The sequence below is a fragment of the Andrographis paniculata genome, unplaced genomic scaffold, assembly GCF_009805555.1.
Source record: "Andrographis paniculata isolate CXL003 unplaced genomic scaffold, ASM980555v1 Contig52END, whole genome shotgun sequence".
Lineage (NCBI taxonomy): Eukaryota > Viridiplantae > Streptophyta > Magnoliopsida > Lamiales > Acanthaceae > Andrographis > Andrographis paniculata.
The window spans coordinates 2,585,102-2,596,193 of NW_026137587.1; the positions used below are offsets into that span (position 1 = coordinate 2,585,102).

The following is an 11,092-nucleotide window of genomic DNA, read 5'->3' on the forward strand; positions in this document are numbered from 1 at the left end:
TAATAATAATAATAATATGTAAAGGAGTAACTAATTAGACTGTTCGATTTCTCTAGAGAACCGACAGTTTAGAAAGTAGCACACAACGCGCAATTTGCCTAATTTGATCAAGAAAACGTGTATATAAAAGCATTTTGAAGCCAACAATCAGGCACTTCCCCAAATGCTAATTTCCACATTGTTAACCAAGGAAACAAAGCAACATTCTTTTTAAATTTGATTTTGTTTTTATATTTTACTTAAACACTGTGTTAGATGTAATACTTTTTTTAAAAAAAAAAAAAAAAAAGAATCTAAAACCAAATCCTAAAAATCAGAACCATAATAGCTACCATGTATATAACTAAAATAAATTTAAATTGCTAGCAGTAGCAGTAGCAGTAGCAGTAGCAGGTTGAAATGAGACAGATAGAGGGCATGGTTCGCCGGATCGGCCGAGTCCGGTCCGACTCGGCCGATCCGGAACCGGAACGGTCCGGTTCATCAAAAATATCCGATATTTGCCCAAAATTTTTCCATCCATTCATATCTTATCTATAAAACCCATTACAAATCTTATTCTTACCGATTTTCTACTTTTTATTCATATTATTCGAACAATTCATCTCAATTCGATCAGATCGGAGAAGAAAACATTTACCAGTGCGCTGAAAAAGAATCGTGGAGGAAAGACCTCTGTTCTGCGTTCGCGTCTGAAGAAGAATTGTGGGGGAGGGGAAGAAGAAGTGGGAGGATTCTGCGTTCACGTCGGTGAAGAAAATCGTGGGGGATGCGTTCGCGTCTGAAGAAGAATTGTGGGGGATGCGTTCGCGTCTGAAGAAGAATTGTGGGGGAGGGGAAGAAGAAGTGGGAGGATTCTGCGTCGGTGAAGAAAATCGTGGGGGAGGGGATTCTGCGTCGGTGAAGAAAATCGTGGGGAAGAAAATCGTGGGGGAGGGGATTCTGCGTCGGTGAAGAAAATCGTGGGGGAGGATTCTGCGTCGGTGAAGATAATTTGAATTATTTTTTATTAATTTGTTTATTTAATTTATAGGTTTAATTATTTTAGATTTAATTATTTAGAATAATTTGTTTAATTTATTGATAAATTTAATTTAATTGTGTTGGATTGTATTTAATTTTTATTTAATCTATATAAATTGAGTTCATTAAAATTAATATTTTAGAATAACTTATAATCTTATTATTTAAAATTAATATTATTTTAGACAAAATTTGTATTAATTGTAAATTTATTGTAAAAAATTAATATTTTAACTATATTTTTTATATAAACAAATTAGTTATCTACTTAAATTTTTGTATAAGTTTGATTTATTAATAAACTAATATATAATTTGTCTATTTAATTAATGAATTACTATTTATAAATATTTTAACAATTGTATTATTCAATTACAGAGTTTGTGTAAAATGGCACCGCACAGAGATATTGGTTGGGATCATGCTACTCCTATCAGCAATGATAGAAAACAAGCAAAATGCAATTATTGTGGTAAAATTGTTCACGGCGGAATTACTAGGATGAAACAACATATAGCACATGTTACAGGTCAAGTTGAAGCATGCACGAGAGCTCCAAAAGAAATAAGAGAGTTATTAAAAAAACACTTGATCCAAGGAAAAAGTATGCGAGCAACACATAAAAAAAAGTTAGAAGCATTGCAAAATTCCATTCGTTGGAAGATGATTCTGATGAGGAAGAAGATGAAGTTTTTGAAATAAATGAAGATGAGATAGATGCTATTGAAAGAAAACACTTAAAAAGAGCAATGGCTGAAAGCAGAAATATGGAATTTATGGAGCAGCAGCGTAGACATTCTGTTTCCGGAGATCTACCAAGCTTGAATTTTAAAGCCGGTATATTTATTAAATTTATAAAATATATTTAAATATTAGTATATTTTTTTTGAGATAACAACCATATATGATCATATGCTTTTTTTTTTTTTTATCTTTGTAGGAGGAAGCAGCTCGAATACAAAAGGAAGTAGAAGAAATTTTTTCGAAAGCTCTATGAAAAAGACAGAAGGTTTGCATCAAAAAAAACTTGATCCATACATGTTTCAATCGAAGAATAAGTCTTTGAAAAATATGTTTTCAAAAGATAATGCAAAAAAAATGGGTAGAGCAATTTCGAAATTTTTTCATTTTAATGCAATACCATTTCACGCTGCCGATAGTGGTCCTTACTACCAAACGATGATTGACACGATTGCATCGGTTGGACCTGGAGTTAAAGGACCTACTGGTAAACAAATTGGTGGTGAATATTTAAACGAGGAGATGCAAGAAGTTGTACAGTATGTTGATTCTTTAAAGCAGAAATGGAAAACATACGGATGTACAATTATGTGTGATGGTTGGAGTACTCGTACAAAACATCCAATCATAAATTTTATGGTGTACTGTGATAGAGATATGATATATCACAGTTCGGTTGATTGTACAAATAAGGCGAAGACTGCGGACTTTGTCTACACCCTAATGGATAAGGTGGTGGAATCAGTAGGGGTTGACAATATTGTACAAATTGTAACTGATAGTGAAGCTAGTATGAAGGCGGCTGGGAAAAAACTGATGAGGAAAAGGAAGCACATTTTTTGGTCTCCATGCGCAGCGCATTGCATTGATTTGATGTTAGAAGACATCGGAGATATATTGTCAGTGAAAGATACGATAAAAGAAGCCAGAAGAATTACAGGATTTATATACAACAGTGATAAAGTGGTTAATTTGATGAAAACATATACGAATGGCCGAGATCTGTTGCGACCAGGCATAACAAGATTTGCAACCGAGTTTGTTGCAATGGAAAGTCTTCTGAGATATGCAACCGATTTGAAAAGAATGTGTACTTCTAGAGAATGGGTTGAGTACAATAATACCTCGAGGAGAAGACATGAAGCCGGAGATATATCAGACTTGATTTTGAATGAAAGATTTTGGAAACGGATACGCCGAGTCTGTGGGGTCATGGAACCCTTAGTGAAGGTTTTAAAAGTAGTTGATCAAGATAAAAAACCTACACTACCTATCATTTATGAGGCAATGGATAGGGCAAAAATGGCAATAAAAACCGCAGTGAAAGATTTTCAACAATATTGGGATATCATCGATGAAAGATGGTATAATCAATTGCATCAAGATTTGCATGCAGCAGGTAACTATTCTTGTTATTTTTTTGTTTTTATATTGTGCTAATCGTTTGTTTTATTTTTTAATTTTATATACATTTCATGCAGCTTATTTTTTAAATCATGGTCTTCAATACTCCGGCACTTGTGAATTTGATTCATCGGAGGTTCGAAAAGGAGTAAAAGAAGTTATCAAAAGACTCGAGCCAGATTTGGATATACAAGTAAAGGCTATGAATGAGGTAAATTATGTGAAATTTATAAATAATATATGAATATATATATATTAATTTCTAATAATTTTACTATTATATTGTCTATAGATAAACATATTTGTTAACAAAATTGGAGAGTTTGGAAGTGCACTTGCTATTAGAGCTGTATCTACATCTTTACCAGGTATGTATTATAAAATTTATCATTTAATTATATTTTTAAATATACTTGTTATAAAATGTTGCATTATTAATAATTTTTTATTTATTTTTAATAGCTGACTGGTGGAATATGTACGGTGATGAAGCTCCTAATTTAAGAAAAATTGCATTAAAAGTTTTGAGTCAAACTTGCACATCATCGGGTTGTGAGCGGAATTGGAGTACGTGGGCTTTGATCCATACTAAACTTCGGAATAGATTAGCTATTGAGAAACTGCATAAGCTAGTCTATGTCCACTACAACATGCGTCTTCGGGTAAAAAATTTTATGCAAAGGACAGACACAGACGATTTTTATGACCCAATTGATTTGAATCATATTTTTGATGAAAATGATATTTTAGATGAATGGGTTAGAGAAAATGAATCTCCACTTATTCGTGATAGTGATTTGAATTGGTTGGATGAGGCTATTGAAGAAAGTGGAGATCGAGGTCAAAGTGAGCATAATGATCATGACAGTGATATGCTTTTATCTCAATTTATAGCTGATGGAAAAAAGAAGGCGAAAGAGAAAAAATCAGAAAACAAAAATACAGCCAAGAAAAAGAAAGCAATCATATTGGAATCTTCATCTTCATCGACTAATGGTGAAGATAAGAATAATAACAATGATGATGATGATGATGATGATGATGATGATGATGATGATGGTGGTGGTGGTGGTGGTGGTGGTGGTGGTGGTGGTGGTAGTGGGAGCTACAGGGATAGCCGATACTCAAGTGATATGGGATGGGCTCAAGGAAATGAAAATTATTATGCTACCCAAGACACTGATCATGGATATCGTCCTGGTATAGAAGCTCAAAGAGATTTTCTAAATAGTTTAACAGAATTTTCAAGTGAAGCCGATGCTTCAAATTTTTCAGATACTAGGAGATATTCTGGAGTTCACGAACATATGCAAGACTTGAATATAGGTTATTCCTATGGAGATTCTTCTCATAGCTCGAGTAATAGATTGGGGAGACAGGAGTGAGACCAACCAAATGCATATCATAATCCCTATTACTCAGGATACGGTTTATCTAATCTACCCAGACATCTTCAGGATTCAGCCAATCTTCCTATATTTGGATCCAACCAACCAGTTGGAACATATTACGGAGGGATTACATCTGGTTCGGGTAGTATTGATGATCGTAGACAAAATTATGGTTCATCAAGCAGAAGCAATGATAATAGAGAATATCGAGGTTTTGATGTATATGGAAGGGGTTCATTCAGAGAAAATCAATATGGTTCGAACATCTCTCCTTATCCAAGCAATATGAATCCAGATGAAAATGATTTTGAACCTCCACGACATTCCACATGGTATTGAATGGTAAGTATAAATATTTAGTATAAACGTAGTTTGAACATTTTATAAAATTTTATTTGTATTTTTTTTCTAATTATTTTTATTTATATAATGCAGATGATAAAGATGAAATCTTGACATTGACGGACACAAGGTACATCATTTTGTTATTAAAATAAATTTATTAGTATAATGACAATATGCAAAACATAAAATTTAGCATTTACATTTATATATATATCCGCTAATTTAGTTGAAATATTATTCATTTTAAATTTTGATCTATTATAAATTATAATATATTTTTTCAATAATATATATTTTTAAATTAATTATATTTATAATTTGATGTATTTTAATTAATTATTTATTATTTTTTTGAAAAAATATAAATTTTATATAAAAAAATCATATAGGCCGATATTTGACCGATACACCGCGACCGATACGCCGCGACGTATCTGGAACGGTAAAGGCCGATCCGCGACGCCGATCCGCGACGGCGAACCATGATAGAGGGGCTCTACCCGATTATAAAAATTGAATTTTCGAATCAAGACCCAAGATACTAACTAAACTACTGAGATAACATGAAGGGAAAGAAACCTGGTAGCATATACATACATAGATATACATACATGCAGTTACAAGGATATCCATCCCCACTGACTACTACTACAATTCAATTCAATAAACTTGTTAATAAATTAAAAACAGCTTCCCCACAGGCAAGAACTAATCGAAGAGGCGAGAAAAAAATAAAATGGTTAAAAGGCCTTTGTCGTCTGTCTCAAATCTCCTTTGGAGACTTGAGAATTTCTTACCATGTATGTATGTATGTATGTATGTATGTATGTATCCATGCACCTGAGACCTGAGAATGTCTAACAAAAACAATATATATTTTCTCATTCTACCTTAGCTCTGCCTTCCTCTGGCTGCGGCTTTTTAGGTTCCGCCGGGAAGTACTTCACCCCTACCAAATCACCCACTTCGCTGATGACCTAAGATAAGGAATAAATACAGCTTTTCAGGATAGGATAATTGGAGATATGATGGTAATCTGCAATATATACTTTTCAGGAATGTATTCTATGATTTATACGATGAAGTTAAACAATTTTGTGTTCATAATTGCACGCATTTAATCATATCCATATGAGACTCGGCATATTAAGATATCTTGCAAAATTTTCTCTACAGACTATACTTTCATGCTACGCAAATCATAGAATAATTCGTCCCATCGTTGAAAGTAAATTGGCATATATTGCAATGATATTAGAGATTATTAACCAGGGAAAGAAGAGTTCGAAAGAGAAGTGATTAGAAAGGATGAGTAAACTTGAGAGCAATCAAATAGTAGTATTGTAACCTCTAAAGCTCTTTTGAGATCTTCGTGGGTATGAGCAGCAGAAATACAAATGCGTGCACGGGCCAATAATAAAGGAGTGGCAGGAAAAGCAACAGTAACAACAGCCACCTGCAATGCAAATTATTATCAGAGGGCACATGGAAGAATAATTGAGGCGTAAAAAGTAAAGATAGATGAGATCATTCATCAGAACACAAGAAGTCTCACATTCCGTTTGAGGCATTCACGTGAAAAGGCAGGAATTTTTGCAGGATTATAGAGCATTATAGGCATCACAGGGGAGTTGTTATCACCCAAAACCTCGAAACCCATCTTGTGCAATTCAGACCTGAAAAAGTCACTGTTCTCGCGGATCCTTGTTAATTTCTGAGCCCCTAAATTGACATAAATACACTGAAATATGTAAGCAATAAGACAGGGAAAACAACACTGACACCAAGTGATGTTATAATAAACAAACAGCATATGAACTCCCACCTCTGCTAGAACCATCCTCCCCAAGTATAACCTTTATCGAAGAGATAATCTGCTGTGCGGCTGGTGGAGATACTGATGTCCCATAGAGATGGGCAGGGCAGTTGTATTTCAAGTATCGGATAAGTTCCTTGAAAATAGCAAAACAAAGGTCACCAAAGTGTGATACAGCAAGAGTTTCTAACCATGTCAAGTGCCACAGCAAAGAAATAAACTTCCATATGTGCAATTTGTTTACGTTGTTTGTGACAACATGCCCATATATTTCAATTTCTGTAAACAAACAATTGATAGTAACTATTATCCTTTCTTTAATCTGCTGATTTGAGAAATTAAGTTCATATAGCTTTGTACATGCACACAGCAAGAACGCAAAAATTTATGGAAATTCCTGCACGCATTGATATACTCATATAGAAAGACAATTCTTCCAGTAGCGTAATTAAGGTTGTGCTTAGGAGAGCTTCTATGCAGAGGGGTGAAAAAAAAAAAACATGATAAAGTTCTACCTAAATTTGTTATCCAAAGCTTACAAGCTAAACAAACAACCCTGTACTCTCAAACCCATTACATAAAGTAGTTAGAAATTTCTACTTTAGAAGTTATATGTATATTGAAATTATTGGACATTGTTCTATACTTTCATTAGAATATATATACTAACAACTAAATACTCCACCAAGTAAACAAACTCTTTTATGATAAAATAAAGATAATTATTAATTATTTTTATATATATAAGAAAATCTCAGTAATTATTAATTGCTATTTTACTATGTTTAAGGGTGCATTTGGTCTGTGTTTTGTTTTGGGTTTAAATGCGATGTTTTATGAACATAAACAGTATATTTTTATAGAAACAGCGGGAGAGTAAATAGTAAAGAAACTGAAAAAATTCTCTAAAAAAACAACAAAGCCAAGTATTTGTACACTTACTTGAAAATAGCTCATATACAAATATTATTAAAAGTTACTTACACATTTTAACATTCCACGTCTAATCTAGTCACGGGTTACCACCAACACTCTAATCACAACAATATTGTACAACCATTCTATTTTTATTTAACGAAAAGCAAAAGGTACTCATCTATAAAATATCACATTCTATAAGCTTATATATGAATTGATAAGATATAGAAGAAGTATGTAAGACATTCTAAATACACTCTTCCAAACATACTTTACTTAGTGTTAACTGTTCTTTTTTTTTTTTTTCCAAAAAAAAAAAAAAGACTTTTCAATTAATTTTCCTCCAAAAAATCACATCTAACAATTATTTCAATTAAAAAACATCAAAACTAAAATGAGACGGACAAAACAGATAAAAAATAGAAAATAAAATGAAAACATTATGCATATTATCGTATACTTCCGTTAGGAACCCATGAAACAAACCTTTGATCCTGCTATGTATCCACCACACGATCCAAATGATTTAGTAAAAGTTCCCATCATAACATCCACATCTGCAGTATCAACACCTAGGAGTTCACAGACACCCCTTCCAGTTTTTCCAACTGCTCCAATGCTGTGAGCCTCATCCAAATAAATATAAGCCTGTTACAAAATCAAACCATGAGAAAAAGAAGATAGATTAGTTTTTAAGAAGAAAAAAGCTAGTTTAGTTAAATACATAAGAAGTGTAAATAATACTAATAAAAAATAAATAAATAACTAATGTGAAAAATCAAAAGTTTCATTCTTATTTTTCATGAATATACACACTTTAAAGCATGCCAATCTTCATACATTTAAATACTTCATAAAGTGTGTAATCAGATCCTACGGCCAAATGAGCCTGGACATGAAAAAATCTTTTCATATTCCCCAGCCTTCACCCCATGTTTGGCTAATAACAGAGTATATGCTTGTGCAAAGCAATCATAGAAGAAATGATATCCCAAATAGATCTCAACCTTGTACTTTTTGCATATGGCGACAATTTCAGGAAGCTTGCACAGTTCCCCTTCCATGCTATAAATTCCCTCCACCACAACAATTATTTTTTTCCATGGTCTGTGAGTCCTGGGCTGTCCCTCAGCAATTTGTTCCCTCAACACGCTCTCCAAATGGGACGGTACTACAGAAAAGAAGATTAACAATAAGTGGCATGCCACCAATAAATTGATCCATTTTCTTAATAAATACTGGGTCAACATATAAATTTTAAACTTACTGTTGTGCTGAAAAACTCTAATGGTGGCCCCAGATCCTCGGGCTCCATTAACTATTGAATTATGGTTCAAAGAATCGCTGATAATCAACCCTCCCTGCAAACACCCAAGAAAACTAAAGATGCCAAACATCACAGTAATATTATCTATTAACCACTTTTACCTTCCCAATCAACACTGGAAGAATGGCAGAATTTGTTACATATCCCATTCCGAAAACTAATGCAGCTGGTTTTTGTACAAAATTCGCAACACATTCCTCGAGCTCAGCATGCAATTTAGTTGTGCCTGATCACATAATATAAGCAACAACATTGACATTAGTACCTAAATTATTTTCAAGAAGAAAAAAATATTGTCATCAGGAAATACAATTTACCTCCATCAACACGACAACTACAGGTGCTTGCAGAAAAACTCTTCAAGGATTCAATGGCACGAGGTGTGCAGAATTCATCAGCCGCTGCAAATCCTAGGTAGTTATATGATCCCAAGTTGAGGCATCGATTGACTTTTGTTGTTCGCCTACAAGGTAATTCATAGCCAGGGTGATATACAACTGTGAAAATTTCTAAATTTTTGTTCATCATTTGAATACAACATAAACATTTACATTTACATTTCTACCACCACCTGCGATATAAAATCACAGGAAATGACTGGTCACCAAATTACACAACCATGACAATATTTAGAATGTAGTAATTAGCAAGAGAAAAGAAACTGCAATATACTGAATGTCGACATGAAACTAAATCCGTACTTTAATGTTTTGTTATTGTCATAGGAGATACGTTCCACCACATCAAACCAAGCATCAGGAGAGCTTGATATGGGTCTGTTAAAGCAATCCTGCAAATAATGGGGGATTCTTGATTAAGAAAAAAAAAAAAAAAAGAAAAAGCATAAAAGACAGCCTTTCTCTAATGTAGATAACAAATTGTACAATTCCATATAAAGTTAATTTTTTTCGCTATGTTCAGCCGTTGTTTCAAGCCAAAGGAAGCTCAGACTCGTTTAAGATTCATACTCCCAACTGGTGACTTTTATTTGGCACTTGTTATGATCTTCCCTTTTGCTCCTAAAATATTAGAATGTAGGTGAAAGATGGATCGATTCAGACACTTCCCTCTCTTCTTCTGCGATTTCCTTCCGAGATAAGAAATGAATAGCGTTTACATCCAGCATTAATCACCACTTTTTTCAGCATTCAATTCACAAACGAAACAATTGAACCAAAACATGACTCGACAACTTGTCAAACACCACAGAAACCAAAACCAAAAGTATGAAAAAAAAAAAAAAAAAAAAAAAAAAAAAAAAAAAAAAAGAAAGAAGTATGAAAAGCACCTGAATTCTCAAATATAATCGCCGAATGTAGAAATCCTCGAGCCCCAAACAGATCGGCGCATAGCCCTTCGTTTCCGAAAAACAAACACGTCAACGAATTGAGGGAAGCATCAGCATACCACAACAACACACGCAACCCAACGCGGCGCACAATGCATATACCTGGAGAGTGTTATGCGACCACCAATCGATGATCTTCCTGAAAAAATCGCGCAGCTGGCCGAACGCAAAAAGGAGGCCGTAGCTAAAGTATGTTGTTAAGGCGGTAAGGTAGGGGATCGTGATCATCTCGGACCGGAAGGAGGCGGCGGCGGCGGCGACCTGATCTGGACGCGGCGGAGGAGAGGAGATTGAATCACACAGCACGAGAGAGAGAGAGAGAGAGAGAGAGAGAGAGAGGAGGTGATTGGCTGTGACTTCTTTTCTTTCTTTACGGGCCTTCTCCTTTTTTTACTAATTATTATTGTTATCATTAATCTAATCTTAACTCAAATTTTCTTCCCACGTTATTAAATTAACTAACATCCAAAGATAAGATCAATTTCGCAAAATCAAAAGCTTGTTTGCACGTAAATTTTTTTGTATTTTTTAAAATTGTTATTGGTGAAATAATTTTTTAGATGTCCCAGTAAAATAATAATTGTCAGACTTACTTTAAAAAAAAATAATATATAAAATATTTTTTTATTAATTTTAGATGCTGAAAAAAATAATAATATATATTTTTATTAAGAAATGTGAATATATTTATTAAGAGTGATGTAAAATATAAAATAATAAAATTTTTGTATATATATTTATTATATTCCCTCCGTTTCAATACAATAGTCCTATTTACT

The 11,092-nt window shown here is 33.5% G+C and overlaps 2 protein-coding genes across 2 annotated transcripts; one reads left to right on the forward strand and one right to left on the reverse strand.

Annotated features, from left to right (window-relative positions):
• Nucleotides 1–1,772: 1,772 nt before the first annotated feature.
• LOC127254386 (uncharacterized) lies at nucleotides 1,773–3,969 on the forward strand. Its single transcript, XM_051279478.1, has 6 exons — nucleotides 1,773–1,860; nucleotides 1,964–3,163; nucleotides 3,246–3,379; nucleotides 3,461–3,536; nucleotides 3,631–3,830; nucleotides 3,919–3,969. Exons 1-6 carry the CDS (start codon nucleotides 1,773–1,775, stop codon nucleotides 3,967–3,969), a joined length of 1,749 nt encoding a protein of 582 aa, XP_051135435.1.
• A 1,505-nt stretch (nucleotides 3,970–5,474) lies between these two features.
• LOC127255002 (long chain base biosynthesis protein 2a) lies at nucleotides 5,475–10,678 on the reverse strand. Its single transcript, XM_051280405.1, has 12 exons — nucleotides 10,416–10,678; nucleotides 10,254–10,319; nucleotides 9,667–9,755; nucleotides 9,283–9,428; nucleotides 9,067–9,191; nucleotides 8,906–8,999; nucleotides 8,646–8,809; nucleotides 8,125–8,286; nucleotides 6,730–6,856; nucleotides 6,460–6,626; nucleotides 6,253–6,360; nucleotides 5,475–5,881 (listed from the first exon to the last, which is right to left on the reverse strand). The coding sequence occupies exons 1-12, from the start codon at nucleotides 10,539–10,541 to the stop codon at nucleotides 5,786–5,788; spliced, it is 1,470 nt and encodes a 489-aa protein (XP_051136362.1). The 5' UTR covers nucleotides 10,542–10,678; the 3' UTR covers nucleotides 5,475–5,785.
• Nucleotides 10,679–11,092: the final 414 nt, after the last annotated feature.

Coding starts and splice junctions, on each gene's coding strand:
- LOC127254386 (XM_051279478.1), top strand. CDS start 1,773: ATGGCTGAAAGCAGAAATATGGAATTTATGGAGCAGCAGCGTAGACAT. Junction 3,164..3,245: donor TCAAGATTTGCATGCAGCAG/GTAACTATTCTT, acceptor CATTTCATGCAG/CTTATTTTTTAAATCATGGT. Junction 3,831..3,918: donor ACTACAACATGCGTCTTCGG/GTAAAAAATTTT, acceptor ATGATATTTTAG/ATGAATGGGTTAGAGAAAAT.
- LOC127255002 (XM_051280405.1), bottom strand. CDS start 10,541: ATGATCACGATCCCCTACCTTACCGCCTTAACAACATACTTTAGCTAC. Junction 9,756..10,253: donor GATTATATTTGAGAATTCAG/GTGCTTTTCATA, acceptor CATTATTTGCAG/GATTGCTTTAACAGACCCAT. Junction 5,882..6,252: donor ATCTCAAAAGAGCTTTAGAG/GTTACAATACTA, acceptor TCCTTATCTTAG/GTCATCAGCGAAGTGGGTGA.